An 18,284-nucleotide genomic window follows, 5' to 3' on the forward strand; every position below is an offset into this window, starting at 1 on the left:
TGAACCGGTGAATTTGCGTGTATGTAACGCCAAATAAACCCCTCGCAGCCAATTCCTAAAAGCTGAGATACTTTCAGAATGCATGTGGTAAACATGTGATTCCTGCACCTCATTGCAATATCAGGTGACTTTATTTAAGGGTGTACGTCTCAGAAGTAGGTCTGGTGAGTTATGTGTAATAATCCAGCTCCCCTTCTGCCCCCCATCTCAGCGGGAACCCAGCCGTGAAATTACCATCAGATACAACACACACACGTACAGAGGAGGCGAGAGCCGGGTTGATAAATAAACCATTTCTGTTGTATAGAAAGGCCAAGGGTTGCTGGAGCCAAACACAGAATATAAACTCTCAAGAGGAACAAAAGAACGTGTGCACAAGCAAAACTCCATTGCTAACAGCAACCGTGATCAATCAAGCCAAAGCGCACACGCAACACCCGGCCTGAGTAATGCAGGTCATGAGGCGCAAATACACTAAAGGTTTTTCAGTGAACACTTTTCTTATCACGAACCATTTTTCAAGTACATGTTGCTTTGGAGATTACTAAAAGGTTCTTGACAATGTTTGTCCAAATCAGTGTATTGGTTCTAGCGATAGGCCTAGTTAAAATTAACAAAATTTAAATCCATTTTGTCTGCAGATTTTGGTAAAAAAAATAATATGCAGAATTCAGAATATTTTTACATCAACAGAACTGAATTAATATTTATTTATATAATAGAATATTTATTTATACACTACCATTCAAAAGTATAGGGTCGATAAGACTTTTAAATGTTTTTTTTGTTTTTTTTAAAAAAGGTTACTTTCACAGTAATAAAGAATATATTTTAAAAAAAAAAATACTGTATAAATAGTAACATTACTAATTATTATTACAATTATTATTATTATTTTTTAACTCTTTCCTCGCTAAGGATGGAATTTTCCGTCATTTATGAGACAACGCTTCCCAGCCATTGACGAAATTTTCCGGCTTTCCCTGTTTTCACTGTTATACAGTAGGTGGCGGTATTACAAAATTCCTAAAAGAGTAGAGAATCTCCGGGTTAAAACACCGGCATAAAAGGAGCAGAAACAAGCAATAAAAGCATTGCTTATGCATGTTGTATTCTTTGGAAAAAAAAACCACACGATTTTTTCAGCTTTTTGTTAGAATTTTTGCTTTTTCTATGAAACTTATCCACATTCAAGTGTTGATAAAAAGGAATGCATGAAGCTAGAATAAAAGTTTTTTGTTTTTAAAGCAGGGGCTCTGTTCTTTTGATGTTCAGATATTCACACAACAAAATATTCTGATGGCCATGAAAGTTTTATGAAAATGATAAAAAATGCTGGTGGTGGCTTGCAACTTTTTTTTCTTTTTTTTTTTAAACGCTAGCAGGGAAAGAGTTAAAAAAAATAAAAAAATATTCCTGTTATTTTCAGTAGCCATTACTCCATTGTTCAGTGTCACATGGTCCTTCAGAAAATCATTATAATATGCTGATTTCATTGACACTCAAAAAACATTTATTATCAATGTTGAAAACATTTGTGCTGCTTAATATTTGCTTGGAAATTTACTTTTATTTAGGATTCTTTTATAAATCGAAAGTTCAAAAGAACAGAATTTATTTCCGTAACATAAATCATCTTCCTGACCCCAAACATTTAAATAGTATTGTATTTTTAAATATTTTTTTAAAAGTGAGTGACATCCTAAAAATACCCACATATTCATTGGGGTTCGATGTAGTTTTGAGGTAAAAGGAAGTTGTCGCCCAACACTTACCACAAGGTCTTTTCCAGCCCACTTGCATTCATCACGTTTGGAAGGTGTGGCAGGCCAGGCGATCTATAAAACAGTGAAAGAGAGAAGGTGTGAGAATGTGTGCGGAGCGAACACAATGAACTGCAAATGACTGACTAAGGCGCTCGGCATGAAACCTGGCTGTAAAATAATCAACGACTGCTGCCTGCCGTCCTTCTGCCACCTCCATCTGTGACGACGATGAAGACAAGAGGATAAAAACTACCATTCCCCTTATCCTGAGAGCACGAGAGACAATCGCACATTCACACATACATAGGCCTGCACACAAAAAGTTTTTTATCCTGCCTTATCTTCCTCTGAGATCTGCTAAGGTATTCTGCCTGCGAAAGTAATTTGGTAAATTAAGATAATTTGCCAAGTTCTTATCTTTAAACGATGGCATTGCTGAAGTATGCATGTTTGTGTGAGTGTTCAATAAAAGCCAGCTTTAACCCTTACGAGGACTGAATATAAAGCAAATGGTCTGCAGCCTGCAGGACAAAGAAAGAATAAAGAAAGAAAGAGGAAATCAAAGTAATGGAATCCAGAGAGAGGAACAAAGAGCGATTGAGAGAGAGAGAAAGAGAAGCATTACGCTGCAGATATGATCTGGGAATGAAAAACAGAGGGAGGCAGGCTGAGATCAAATGGGCAGATGGAAAAGAAGGAGGAAGTCAACTCAGATCTGGGTTGTGCAGTTAATAGGAGTGAGATGGACGTCTCTGGTGACCCTGGGTTTCAATGACACACTCCATAAAATCCCTCACCAATCTTTCTTGCTAAATGTAGTCAGAGGGAAACAGCATGAATTATGATTCCCAACCTGAGCTTGACATTAACTTTTTTGCTCACTGGTGGTTTTCCAAAGTTACTAGCCACTCAGCATTTTCACAGGCCACAATTTTGACATCGATACCATAAGGAAAACTGCCATATAGATATTTTTAATATTATCTCATAATGGCAGCAGGTATATTAGGCTGCTGTCGCTTTAAGACATAAAGCATGGATCCATTGCGTTACACATGCGTTTTCTTTCTCAACTGTTTATGTTCACTTAAAATAAAACTGACTGTGTTTATGTGAACAGGCATTTTGTGTGTGTTGCAATTTTTGTGCGTTTGACTGTTTAATCGCAATAAGCAGCAAAAAGAACTCAATTTAGTACTGAGAGGCGGCTTTATGTGCACGCACTTTAGGTGTGAACACAAAATCGGCGGGAATGAGTAAAATTATGCGCAATACACGCAATGTCATGCCGAAATTCAAGCCCTGTAACACCAACAATATTCATCCGCAAATGAATTAGGTGAGTGAGAAGAGGCGGGTTTGTGTGTCAACTCGCTGTCGGAGAAATGAGAGAGCGAGAAAGCGCAGCTGGTATTGTGTATCTATTCTGCGGAAAATGAGTATTGTAAGCATTTCAGATATTTCAGTATCTATATGTTTTTAAAAAAAGCGACATTTTTGATAACACTACATTTCACTTTAATATTTCAACTGCCTTTTTAAAAGACTACAATTGAAAAAATATTTTCTATAAAATTCAACCCGCAAAAGTGGCTAGTAGGAGTGACTAAATGCTGAAATACACCTGCATTTGGCGGTTTGGCGAGTGTTAATGTCAGGCCCTGTTCCCAACCTATTTTACTGTTAAAGGTGGGGTATGTGATTCTCTTTTTTGTCCATTTTTTCAAAATCACTTGAAATCCTATTCCTAACCCACTTACAGCCACTGAATTAGAAGCACTGAAATGAAAATTAAGCAATTTAATCATCTGTGGAACGGGCAGGACTCGAAAAACTCCAGCCAATCATTTCCAAGACCACCTAGAATCATTGGACAGTAAGTTCGTCAATCAAACGGTCGTACCATCCCCCCCTTCCCCCATCCCCCCATCCCCATGTTCTTCGAATGGGTGGAGTCAGGGCCAGCGTTGGAGGAAAGAAGGTAGGACCATTTGAGTTGTGTATTTTCAAAATCTGCCGTCCGTTTTGCAAATCCCATACCCTACCTTTAAAATGTGATTTCCAAGTGAAGCAGGATATTCAACTAGAACAAATGTAGGGCAGAATGTGTTTGGATCATGAAAAATGGGCTTTCCAAATCAAGCTGAATACAAGTTTGCTTTAAAAAACTGGCTGAATTTAAAAGACAGCTGAAATTTAGATGATTAATTCTATTTAACATTATTCTGAGTGAAAAGGAAAAGGAAATTGTTTTGATGGAGATTTTGATTTGATTATGAAGACAAACTGTTTTAGTTGAAATAACATGCACAGATGAACCGTTCACAATAGGTCCAGGAACATAACATTCATTCATATGGACTTTAAGGTGACCTAGAGTTGTGTGTCACCTGTTTGACATCTCTGTTGATGTTGACCAGGTCAAAAGAGAAGACATGATCCTCCGCTCCGACCAGTAATCTCCCTCTTTCCTCATCCATCAAGAACGTGTCGTAACCTGAACTGTTTGCCAATCCAGTGAAAGTCACTAGATTACTGGATTCCAGCATTTCTGAAAGAGAGAACAAGAAAAAGAAGGCAAACGTAAGTCTAGAACGAAAAATAGGCTACATTCATATTTCCTTCAGTAAACAGCATGTGTTTAGTCGAAAGTTCACAAAATGTACACCTGCATTAAAAGTTATTTGCGGCACTTTCAGCATCTTTGAGAAACAACAGTAGTCATGTGTTTAGTTACACTTTCTTTAAGATCACCTCAATGGTTAGTGGACCACATCTGTATCTTTTCAACCATAGCATGAAAATTGCTGAAGAGAACACAATCATAAGGATCTAATCTGAACCACGTAATCATTTATATGAGGTTAAGACATGGCTGTATAACCTACACTTTTGTGTGTGCACTGGGTTTAAGGTGGTAACAGGACAGCTCTTAAACATATTGGTATATACAATATATTTTATAGTTCTAGCATTTGGCACTTTATCTACATCTTTAGTCTATATTAAGACAGAGGGCCTGATTACATTTGTGTGTATAAAAACTGTGCAACATCATAGTACAAGAATCCGATTGACTAACGTAGTTTGCCGAGAACTACGTCTTTCAGCACCAGCACTAAAAGTCTCCTTTAAATATACAGTAGGTGTGTCTGACTTATTTGCACAATTATTCTGAATAAATCCACAATACACTCACAAACGACCACACACAGTTTGTTAGATTGCGCAAGCAAATTAGTACCACTTTATTTGGAATCTTAATAACTCGGGTCAGAGGAATAACTAATCAAGTAAAAATGCTTTTGTTTTGGCTGTTCTCTTGATAGACACAGCCAAATAAACTATCTGTTCAACAGCACTAGACCAGACACTGTGAAAATATAATGACCTGAGACACAAAATCTGCCAAATTTGTCACTCTCCCAGTGAGCAATGAAAGGAAAGGGGGGGGGGGGGGGGGGGGAATCCAAGTGAAGAGGAGATGAAGTGAGAATGATAAGGAAGAGGTGAAAGGGAGAAATGAGTTTGGAAAAGAGCTTGCAGGAGCCAGTGGCCAGAACATCTGCTCATGGGAGAGGGTGAGGTCAACATCTCTGCAACGTTTCTGCAACAAGCACACGAATCATAATCAACAGTGACATGCAAAGACTGCAACCCCTCTCCAGAGCCCAGATCAATCCGCTCCTATAGTAGCCATCTGCGTTTCTCCCCGCTAAGATTCTGGACATCTGTGTGGTTGTGGGAGAGGAAGAGAGCGAGCGAGGAAAAGCGTTAAGGAGAAACAGACCATCCATCCTTTGCCTGTGTCAATAACACTGCATATCAAATGTAGAACAGCATTCCCACAGGACCGAATGCAGAACGGGCACAGTTCAGTCCGTCAGTTCCTGCTGAATTCAGTCTCTGCTTCTAACACGAGAGGTTCATTAACCAATCACAAGTAATATCCAGATATATATAGAGATGCCAGGCCTGTCTGACAAACTCAGTCAGAATGACTGAGTCAGAATATTGAGTATGTTCTCTTTCATGTAAGGATAAACATAGGGGTTATTCTTATTCTAAGAGGGGTTATTCTTTCACCCTGAAGGGGTTTAAAGAGATAGATCACACAAAAAATGAAAATTCTGTAATTTACTCACCCTCATGTTGTTCCAGACATGTATGAGTTTCTTTCTTCGATTGAACACAAAAGAAGGTATGTTTGTAACCAGACAGTTGACATTAGCCATTGACTTCCATAGTATTTTATTTCCTACTAAAGTCAGTGACTACCGTCAATTGTTTGATTACTAACATTCTTTAAAATATCTTCTTTTGTGTTCAATCGAAGAAAGAAACTCGTATGGGTCTGGAACAGCTTGAGGGTGAGTAAATGATGACAAATTTTCATTTTTGAGTGAACTATTCCTTTAAGCAATATCACAAAAGCAAAAAAAGAGCTGCTGTACTAAATATCAGCATGGATTATTGCTTTTATTCAGACAAATTTCATATGGTTTAAATGGTAAATGGACTGCATTTATATAGCGCTTTCACAGACCTATGGCCACCAAAGCGTTGTACATATAGCCTCACATTCACCCATTCACTCACTCATTCATTCATACACCGACGGCGGTGTCAGCCATGGAAGGCGCCATCCAGCTCGTCGGGAGCAGCTGGGGTTAGGTGTCTTGCTCATGGACACCTCGACACTTGGTCAGGTGGAACCGGGGATTGAACCACCAACCTTCCAGTTTGTAGACAACCTACATGAACCACTGAGCCACTGTCGCCCCATATTATATAACATATATAACACCATTCAAAAGTTTGGGATCAGTAATTTTTTTGTTGTTGAAAGATATTAATACTTCAGCAAGCATGTACTAAACTGATCAAAAGTGACAAAACATTTTTTTTAATCATTTTAAATAATGCCTATTTCAAGAACCCTGAAAACATGTATCACTATTTCCACAGAAATATTAAGTAGCACTAAATGTTTTCAACATTGATAATAATAAGGAATGTTTCTTAAGCACCAAATTAGCATATTATAATGATTTCAGAAGTATCATGTATCACTGAAGACTGGAATAATGATGCTGAAAATTCAGCTTTGCCATCAAAGGAATGAATGACATTTTTTAAATATAAAATAGAAAACAGCTTTTTTTTTTATCTATATTTTTTTATCAAATAAATGCAGCCTTGGTAAGCATAAATTGACCAACCCCAAACTTCTGAAAGGTAGTGTACTTGCCAAACAAATAAATAAATAAATGGAGATGAAGACAGAGCGGAGTGGTACAATAGATATGAAACTATAGCACAGCCATGTAAGAAATCAATTCTCTGGGTCAACAATCTGTACTAAAGGTGGCAAAACTGTATACAAAAAATTACAAGCAGAATGCTGCAACTGACCAATCAGAATCAAGTATCCCTGAGAGCTGTTTAATAATTAATACCAAGCATTCTTCATAGGTCAGTTAAATACAAAACACTGCCTATTCAGAAAACCCTCTACACTGGTGCATTAAAGAAAGTCCTGATGTAAAAAAAACGAAAAATATATATTTATGCATGGATGAATCATTCTCAAGATCAATAACATGACTAGGGTGAATTTTCATTTCATGTTGACTTTAAACTGATCTTTAGAACCAATAATGTATCAGTAATAACTTTTTTAACCTCCAAAGGTTCAGAACGCTTTCTCCTGTCACAGCAATATTTTATTGCTTTTAAATAATTTTAAATCAGACTTTCATTATTCTATAGCAGTCTTTTTTTTAACTAACGTCAAATGGGAGAGTGTTTGAGAAAGCAGTTTGAAAACTAATTCTTCAATTCCACCTGTTGACTCTAGTGGTTAAAACATTCAATAAGAAATATTAACAGTCAAAAGTATAGTGCATATTCAGGAAATAACAGAAAGCCACACTGATTGCCAGACTTCAGGGGAGGCCTGAGAGAACATTAGAGGACATCCTGGAAAGAGACTTCATCTCATCTTTCTTCTTCTTTCCCCTGGCTCATTATATTAACTCATCTAGTCATTGCATCTCTACATCTGCCAAATATTCTTATTCTTAGCCTCCTTTCCCCCTGCCAGTCTCTCTATTACTCCCATTAGGTGAAGTTCTCCAAAGCCTCACTCTCCTGCCATTCTGGCTCAAGATCTGACGGCCACGTCTGGCAGTTTCACGATTCTCCAGCTCAAAGTGAGCGACTGGTGCATGAACTCTGAAGACAAGGCATTTTTTCCCCTAAAATGCTGCCTTGGCAAGACCATCACAAAAGGTAGTCATCTGATGATCCGTGAACACACAGACACACACACACTTTATCTGGTGAAACATCAACCTGGATAAGAGCTTAAAGTAAATGAAGTGTGAGTTTTAAAGGAGAAAGAAGCTTAACAAAAGTTTCTCCCTCTTTCTCAGTCTCTCTCTGTCCTGCAGACTGAGAAGTGGCCTGTCAACACTTTATATATCATAGCACAGTCTGTCATACAATTTATTTATACACTGCAACGTTTGTTTGTTTCCAACAGATTTATGATGTAACAAATAAAACTCAAAATAAGATGAAAACCAAAGAGCATTACAAAGCAAAACGAACAACTTTGAATTAAAAAAACGTAGAAACTGTACAGCTTGGAGCCGTGGCAAGTAATCAAACATGTTCAGCTGCGATGCAAGTTTAAGTTTGGCTATATTTGGGAATAATATACAGTATTATTCTAAGTAAATGTGTTTGTGTGTGTGAGCAATGCATATATATATATTTATACGTGCATTTTTATGTTTTTTATTTTACTCTCATCAGTGACATTTTTGAAAATAAGGCATTTCAATAACTGACTAACAACCTTTTCATTGTAATTAAAGTGAAATTACAGAACCTAAACACAGGAGCCTGATAAAAAAGCTCTTTAAAAGAAAAATGTTAGACAGACTTAAATGGTTTTTTGCAATATATAAACTCATCGTCCTCACTAATCAATTAGTTGCCCGAGACACATCCCTAAAATAAGAGTTGCTTAAAGGACAAAAAATGTAAAAGAGAAGCATGTCCAACATGACTTAAGAGAAAACCAACCTGTGTTGGTGAGTGGAAAACGAGTGGAGAACTAATAATACACAAACTCTAAATGCTATAAACCAGTTTTGGACTTTGGTGAGGGTGTATAGTTATGCATCTCTGCATCTGTGAGTGTAGGTGTGTGTATGTGTATTGGAAGGATGGGAAAATGTGTGTGTGTGTGTGTGCATGCTGCTGCCACTGTGCTTTAGCTCTGCCTCTGGCTACCAGCCGCCCCAGGAGAGCGAGGGAAGTGAGGAAAGAAGGAATAAAAAGTGAAAGAGTGCTGCAGATGGTTTTGGGCGCTACCTGTTTATTTAAGCCAGAACAATGGCGTGCTTCAAAACACACGTCGTCGATCTTGACACAGTTTTGGCAAAAGTTCTCCTTCTCTATGTTCTCTCAATGGGCTAAGTGTGTGGTTCGGTCTTGTCGGTTTTTTGCTTGAGAGAACCTAGATTTTAGAAACAGCGATTCGCTGAACACGCTGTTTCGCATATTGCTTTAAGCTCTGGAATATGAATACGTCTGTAGTTTCGCTTCATTTTAACTTGCTCTCGCATGCAACCGGTCGCAGGTTTTGGTAAGTTACCCCGGTAACCGTGCTGGATCTTGGCCTATGAGAGCTCAGTCTGCTCGATTGACAGCTAGTGAAGGGCTGCCGAAAGGGGACCGACACCAGCGGGCCAACATTTGATTCCTGTGACACCAACAGGAAACATAATCACTGTGTCAAATCTCTTTATGCATATTCGTTTTAATAAAAGACGCCTCTGTACGAACTGATGCTTTATGTCACGGCCAACTGCCTCAAATTTCCATTAACAAAGCCAAACGGTGAGGAAAAGACGTGTCTGCTTTTTTGCAAGACACGTGGCAATTATGAAGATGAATTTGTTTAGCTTAAAAGGAATAATTCACCCAAAAATGAAAATGGTGTTTACTCAACCTCATGTCCTTCTAAAACCATTTTCCTGGCGACTCTTTTCTTTGTGAATGAGGGCGAATGAGACAAAAAGCAGGCGATTCCTGCATGAAATTCTGAAGGCATAAAACACCTTTGCATGAGGAACAGCCCGTCGTTTTCACCGAAAAATCTTCACTCTCTCCTTAGCGTGTTCATGAGAGTTTCAAAATTATACATTTTACATTAATTTATCAGATTCACAAAATCGGTCTCACTGATTCATTGACTCCCTGATTTAATGATCCAGTCACAGTGTTTAACAGCCCACTGGAGGGGAAGATTGAGAAGACTTATATTTCGGTTTGTTCGTTACACAAAGTTTTTTGTACGGCTTCACATAGTTTATATAGACCTGGAATAAAGCTTAAGAATCATATGGATAACTTTTAGAACGCTTTTATAGTGCTTTTGTGGTATTTTTGAAGATTGAAAGCTTTTATTTTAATTGAATGTAAAAAAAAAATAAAAAATTATTCTATTCAAAATCTGTCTTTTTATCTTCCACAAAAGAAAAAAAAATCATACAGGACTGTATCAACATTAAGCTGAGATAATAATGACTAGTGATGTTAATTTTTCTGTGAACTATCCCTTTAAAACTATCCATATATTGTGGTTATAATTTATAAAAATAAGCTCTTCCAAAATACAAGAGCTTGAATGAATTTTGAGCTTAAAAACATAAGCATAGCGCTAAAAATGTAAATGTCACATTGGCAGTGGCGTTACATTAATGCACGTTCATGCTTTCTTAGTTGTTGAAATCTAAAGCTGAAAGTCTGTTTGTGCATGCTACAAAAAATCCAACATCCTTGCTGATCTCCTCCATTGTAGACTGCGCGCGACCGCAGGAGATTCCTGTGTTGCCCTGTTCCACAGAGCGAGGGGAGAGTATGTGGAACCGTTTAATTACCCCTGAATCTGCTCACGACATGACGGGTGAACCGCAGAGTCTGTTTAAAACTGGCCTCCGGCCACAGGCCGTGCAGAGAAAGCACAATCCGCTCTCCACAGCTCCAGATGACATACAAAACACAGCGCATGTACACAGAGCGAGAGTGACAGCCAAAGATAATGTGACATTCAAGTAAATAGCCGAGAGAGGAGTTTGACAAGAGGGAAAGCACAAGGTAAAGTGCTGAAAGATAACTCTTATACGGATCTTTTATTTACTTCTAGTCTTCTTGGAGGTGATGTAAAATTACTCGATTTGTAGGTTCATTCTAAAAATTGACAGAAACGGACAGAAATATCCCAGGCAGGGCTTATGCGACTAAAATTGACACATATGCGACAAAAATGTGTGAAAATACTTTAAAATGTAGTTGTCATTGGTGACAGTCAAGCTTTGTGTTTTGTGTAAATGTGTCAGTGTTTCCTGCATGCTCACAACAACAAAAAACATAGCGTGAGCCGTGATGTCCGATTTGCGAACAAGTGACTCTTATGAACTGGTTCTTTTTAATGAGTCAATCAAAAAATTATTCACGTAACAGCTTCAAACTCGCACATTAGTTAGTTTGAGTCAGACTCACTCAGTCAGAGATGTTACTTAGTTTACAACTTACTCCATCACTGAACTGCGAAAGTATCTTTTCCCTGATATACTAAACTTTAGGTTTGTGAGAACTAATATGACTGGTTGTTATTGTGACGTAAATATGTGGCACAAATTAGTCTGACAGCATAAAATTGGAAATTGGAATAATATATTCAACAAAAAAAAGTTGAAATGAGTATTAAAATAAAAAATTTAAAGCTAAAGTTAAACTACAATACTTCTGAACTATCATGAAACTCTAGCTCGCAGGCTAATGGGTCCTTAACGCAAGCTGATGATATTTCCAGCGTTAACTACCTGGCACAACCTGATTGGTTCATGTCGCATCTGCAGCCAATGAGCTTGCTGCTCAACATTTAAATGGCTGGTTACCATTCACTACTGCAGTTTGCAGCGTGCTTTCAGAGTTTGTCTAAATCCTCCACCATCCCCAGCTCCACCTGTATAGATCTGCTATGGGTAATTGATATATGCTACTTGTGCAACAGCAATATGTTTTACATACTCACAGCAATGTATCGGCATATGTATTGGCAGTAGAAAGTTCCTGTACAGCAGTAATAATCAACAACAGCAGCAGCATAGCAGATCTGTTCTGCCAAATACATTAACATTGTCATATCCATTACCATGCTAAAAATATTCAGAGAGTTGTCATGATTGAAATATATTTTTATTGTATATAGTCTGGAGCATTGACAAGCACACACACACACACACACACACACACACACAATCACACTCACACTCACTCGAAATTTGACTCGTCTGGAAATGCTTGTCTAAGGACACCATTGAAATTCAATAACAGGTGCACCACTTCCCAACACACTACACTCAGTATAGTTAGTAATCTAATACACAACATATCACACACACTGCATCTGAATATTCAAACACACTCCTTAATACATCTGTGTTATGAAGAGGAAGCTAAATGTGCAAATCCTTCAGCCAAGTGGGTGCTGAGAGTCATTAAAGGAGTCTAACATCTAATAGGGCCAACAGAAGACTAAACACAACAGGATGTGATGCGTAAAAAGGTCAATAAGGACGAAGCCCTTCTACTGCCACAGAGTAAATAATTCATTCAGTAGAAAGACTTCAGGTGACCTTCAAGTTCCTTACAGGAGTCTGGACAAAAAGAGCCAAGTAAAGCGAAGGAATGAATGAGAGGAAGGACATGAACACACAGAATCATAGATAGACAGCAGCTTTTCCAGTAACAATCTACTTTTTCCAACAAGCAGTGGAGCACATCAAAACTGATATAGCGCTGTTATAGATAAATTAGAAATACTTAAGTTAGAAAAGAATAAAAAGTTAAATGCAGCTGTTCATTACGGAGCTCCACACATGACATGGAAGAAAAAATAAATATTGTTAATTTGTTCCCTAATTTTAATGAACATTGAAATTAAATTGTTATCACATGGTGATAAAAAAAAAGTGTAACTACATTTAATGAAACTAAAACAAGGCAACAAATTAGAACAATGTGACCACTATTTAACTAAAATGAGGGAAATAATATATTGTGGGAACTAATTCTTAATTCATTGCCATGATATCTTGTTTCCCCCCTACATGTCAGTTGCTGTTAATAAATAATGATTTTCATGGTTTGTTTTTGAATGATATTTAGTGTAAATGGAACTATTTATATACTCTTCATAATATAGTATAATAATATAATATAATATAATATAATATAATAAAAAATGATGTCGTTTAACTGTAACTTATAGCTTGTAGCTAGACAAACTACAGTTTAAAAGTAGCTTCATCATGTGAAAATGAGAGAGAGAGAAAGAGAGAGAGGGAGAGATCTACTTCTGGTGAAGAGGGCTAAAAGAGACAGGCAAGAGACGGATGCAGATGAGGCCGTGAGAGAAAGAGAAACCAGCATCATTCCCAGCCTCTCCATATAATCATTCCCATCCAGACCAAAATCCTGGCTCGACGCCAGCTTGCACTTCACCCGGCAGCCAGCGAACAGCCCGCTATTATAGGATGCCTCCAGTCTGCGTCCAGTGCGGTCGGGCGCGGAGTGTCTATTTCAGAAGATTTAGGCTGAATTCCGACGACTCGCAGTCTCTCGTCGTCCCAGTGTCGCCCATCCCAATCAATCCCAGGAGGCCATGGGGCATGGTAATGAAATGGGAAGCCTGGTAATTACGCGGTAGTGAGTAATTATCAGGTTGTTTCACAAGCACTTTAAAGTCCCGATGCACCATTTTATCAGTGTGTGATGGCGGGATGGCCTTTTTCATGAAGGGACCCCCTATCAGAGGCGAGAATCCACACGTTGCCACCTGCAGGGGGCAGTGTCTTCATATGCACCGACCACCTCCACCCTAATCTGGCATCTCAGATGGTATTTATGCAGGGTTATGGGCACACATGGGCCCTGTAACCCACCGCTAATCCTATAGTGTAAATTCACAACCTCGTAACCACAAGTTTGAGATCCGAAAGGCAACCCGACAGCATCTGACAAGCATGTGAAGGCCTATCCCACAAGCCTTCTCAAGCACTGACAGATGAACAGGGCCGCTGATAGCCCTGACAAGAGCAATTTTCACCAACGGTAGTTTAAAACATACGAGGGGAATAGAGAGAAGGCATAGCGCTGGTATAATTACAGGGAGGGGAAACGAAGAGGAAAATCTATCACTCGGCCATCATTTAACAACTAAGATGGATCTCTCCGTCTGTGATCGTCAGACTGGCCTCCCCGGAGGCGGCATGACTGTAAGCGGCCCTGAATTGCAAACTCTATGTGCAACTCATGATAAATCTGTGTGTGAGAAAGCGATGTCGTCCCCCCTTCTCGGCGCTCGTTCAAGTGTGCGTCTCTGGAGAGCATGTCTCCGCGTTTATTTGGCTTAATTACTATGCTGCATTCACAGGGGGAGTGAGAATGAATGACACTTCACTTAACGACTATCCTCTCCTGGCCAACTACTGTCTGCCCACCGCCTTCATTAAAACAGCCGCTCTCTTCCCTTCCCGCTCCCTCTTTGCCACTCTTCCTCCATCCTTTCCTCTCTTCCTCTCTCTCGTTTTAACACTCAGACACTGTGTGGGTGTGAACAGCGATCTGTCATACTGCAGAGCATCAAAAGAGCCATCAAGCACCTGTGGACTATGTCTCTCTGTTACACACATACACACAGACACATATACATACACACACACAGCTCTATCACCATGGCCAGGTGTCCAATTATCTAAGCCTGCCTCCATTCTCACACATCTTTCTGGCCAGAAACACAGACACATTTTCTTTCTAACACACACACACACACACACACACACGACTTCTAAAGCATTTATTAATCTTTGTTAAATATTAATTTCAACATTTCCTAATAGATTATTAAAATCAAAAGTTGTATTTTTTAACATTAGTTAATGCACAGTGATGTAACATGAACATAAAATGATCTATATTTGTATTACCTAACGTTAACAAAAATTAACAAATGTATTACGCAGGGTTAGTTCATGTTAGTTAATACAATTATTGTAAAGTTTTATTATTACTCAAGATTTACTCAAAAACCAAAAACAGAATTGTTAACACACCAGAATGAAATCCCTAACACGGTCTCCTAACCAGGCATAAAGCGATAAAGTAACAATCAATAAAAGTTATCATTTTGTCCGTAGCTAACGACAGGCGACAGGACATTTTGTCAAATGCTTAGTCACGGATTTCTGTAGCGTCGCACTGGGTAGCTGCCCTGTCCATATAGAAATATCAGTTGGTTCAAAATCCTGTTCCACAAGTGTTCATTAAACATCAATTATCTATTGTCACACAGAATTTTCGCAATCATTGGAAATGTCTGGTTAGGATGCAACATAACAGGATTCAGGGGAAAAAATATCCAATGGGGACCATTTTGACATTCCAAATTTATTTTGTGTATGCTAATGTCTTTGCTGTGCAGCCTCTGTTTTTTCTGAATGCGTATGTCAATCAAACTAAATTCAAATCCATTACGACATACGAAAAACTCTAACATGAATCAGAGAAAACATAGCCATAAAGTGCACAGGTGGCATAAGTTTGGAAAGCATTGTGGTGACGCAATGTGAGACTGTTTTCCCACAATGCTTTGGACCATCCAAGCACAACAGTATTAACTCAGAGAAGCATGTGATTGATCACAGGTGGACTTGCATCTTTTTTACATTAAAGTCTCCTTTCCTCTTAAAGTTAAACAGCAGACGCTGATGGTCAGAGCAACAATTGGTTTCTTAAACCCTCTCTCTCTCTCTCTCCATTCTGCATGCTCTCTCTTTTTAAACAACACATTCTCAGACAAAAATAAATCGTCTTTTTCATTCTCCGTCTCTATAAAAAAAATGAGAGGGCATTAAACGGACACTGGTGGGGTAAACCCATGCCACACACAGACCTTACAATCGACACACCAGAAGCACAGTTTCACTGACAGAACAGAAGGCTATATTTACCAAATGAGGGAGAGAGATCACCGCCACACATTGATGCGTATACTTTTGGTCATGTTCCTGAACAAAGAACCACAGCAGACCCGCTAAGCTTACATTAAAAAGGGAAACAGCCCAAAATATGCCAAAAATGTTGCCGCTTATTTCCGTGAGAGATGAAAGCTCTGGGTTACAAAGAGGCTGCTATAGTCTGGATCTCTCCGCTGTCTCCTATAAAATAGCACAGCCCGGAGAATAACATGTTTGCTGTTACCACCATTCACGCATAGCGGCCAGCATCACCAGAGCCTTCGATTGCAACACAGAGTACATGCTTCAAAATATACAATGTGTGCGAGTATGAGTATGCATGCTTGCTGGAGTGTGTCCACATGCCAATATAAGATTGAAGATCAGGACAAAGCTAGTAAACACATTTTTGGCATATGCTTATTAACCCCAAATAATGTTCCACTTGTTCCTCCTTTTTTAAAAAAAAGCCAAAAATCTAGGTTACAATGAGCAACTTACAATAGAAACGGGGCCAATCCATAAGCAATAAAAAAACCCAGTTTTAATATTATAGCCACTAAACATAAACAATGCATATTAACATGATTTCAGTGAGAAAAAAACAAAAAAAACACTTAGTAGTTTTTTCTGTGTAGTTGCATCTAATTTTACAACTTTGTTGCCATGACGATAGAATGTAATAAATCCTAACATGACAGTGAAAATGACTTTAACAGCTTTACAGTTCAAATTAATTTTGAATTAATGTTAGTGCTTTTTTAAAATTAGAATCGTTACATTCACTTACATTGTAAGTGCTTCACTGTAACCTTGGTTTATTCTTTTTTTTTTTTTCCTTTAAAGAAAACAAGGAGTAGGTCAAAATAATGTTTTAGTGCTAATCTACATACTGTCGACTGAGTTTAACTTGTACTGAACCCACAATATTTCTTTAAAGGATTGCTGTAAAATCAATTTAGAGGCAAGATAAATTAGATTTCTGGCCGCAACTGCAGAGTCATTACCCACGATACCTCATTCAGAGTTCATAAGCCATAAGACAGGGAACCAGCGCAGAGTTTAGAGCTATAGGACAGTGCACTGGAAAAAATTATGTAGAAGAGCCAATACATGCAGAAAGACCACATGGAAACAATCTGTCAGTGCAAGATTTGAATAAATCAAATGCAAGAAAGTGAAAGAGAGAGAAACTAGAAAAAGGAATTAGACAACAATGACAGTATAGAAAGTCAAATAAATATATATAATGGCATATATAATGACAAAAAGAGTCAAGTTTGAGAGTACACATAGGTATAAGATGGGTAGTAAGAATAAGAAAGGTAATAAAGCTTGTGTGCATTACGAAATGGTGATGGGTCTGGTTGTAAAACTTACCCTTGTAAGAGAGCTTGAGTCTGGGCACATTCTCTTTGGTGTGCTGGGGTGCAACTCTTCCAGGTAAAGCCACCCCACACAAGAGCAGAAAAATCCCAACTAGGTAATCCATGGTGCTGGAGCGCTGGCCTCCAGCCCAGGGGGGCTTGCAGCCCACAGTGCCCAGAGCAAAGGGCTTCCCTCTGGGATAGCCGAGATCTTCCGAGTCCCTCCTTACTTCAAAAGATCCAGCGCCTGGAGCTTCTCCCCAAGGAGGCAATCCGAAATCAGATCCCAAGCGAGACAGGAGATGGGGGTTCACATGGCTCCATGTGGGGGGCGTTTCACCGGTCGTGGGGGTAAAGGTGTACTCCTCTGGGATGCGCTCTCGGACACTGGTGGGGAGGACCGCAGAGTGGGTTTCTGTGTTTGTGGGAGAGGTAGAGTTTCAGAAGGGGATCCGGCAGACCCTCTCTCCGCTCCGGCTTCGCGCACACACACTCTCACACACACTCTCACAGACTGCTTCTGCTTGTGTCCACTGCTCAGCCTGAATGAGAAGGAGAGGGAGAGAGAGAAGCACACCATCCACCGGAGCGCAGGAGGGGAGGAGAGGGAGGGGGGAGCAGCTGAAGGGGGAGGAGGGGGTTGAACGAGGGAGCGGAGCTGAAAGGAGAGGTATGCGAAAGACTCTTCTGCAAAGGTTTGCTTGCTCTGTCTGTGTCCTTCTTTTCTGCACTGCTTATACGCGGCACCTTCAATGCATTGTCTTCCCAGCTGCTCTCTCCTTTTTGGCTTTCTGACAGACATTCATATTTCATCACATTCCTAGCCTCTAAAATATTTCTGTCTGTTTGCCTACATTGAAGTATTTTTGAGAAATAATAAAATAATGCTAAAATAAAAATGTATAAAAGATTAGATAGCTATACCTAGATTCACAATTGAATCTATCTATCTATCTATCTATCTATCTATCTATCTATCTATCTATCAGATTTGAGTAATAATGAAATATTAATAGAATAAAGTAATAAAAAATGAAAAATGAAAATTTAAG

The 18,284-nt window shown here is 38.9% G+C and overlaps 1 protein-coding gene across 1 annotated transcript in view; it reads right to left on the bottom strand.

Moving 5' to 3' along the window:
- sema3aa (sema domain, immunoglobulin domain (Ig), short basic domain, secreted, (semaphorin) 3Aa) overlaps window positions 1–17,961 on the bottom strand; it is a 34,567-nt gene extending 16,606 nt beyond the window's left edge. Inside the window, exons 1-3 of the mRNA XM_084112043.1 lie at window positions 17,246–17,961; window positions 4,157–4,317; window positions 1,776–1,838 (exon numbers count right to left, since the gene is read on the bottom strand). Of these exons, the coding sequence (XP_083968169.1) occupies window positions 1,776–1,838; window positions 4,157–4,317; window positions 17,246–17,357 (336 nt within the window). The 5' untranslated portion in view covers window positions 17,358–17,961. The remainder of the gene's footprint in view (window positions 1–1,775; window positions 1,839–4,156; window positions 4,318–17,245) is intronic.
- Window positions 17,962–18,284: the final 323 nt, after the last annotated feature.

The sequence above is a fragment of the Abramis brama genome (genome assembly GCF_963993115.1).
Source record: "Abramis brama genome assembly, chromosome: 4".
Classification (NCBI taxonomy): domain Eukaryota; kingdom Metazoa; phylum Chordata; class Actinopteri; order Cypriniformes; family Leuciscidae; genus Abramis; species Abramis brama.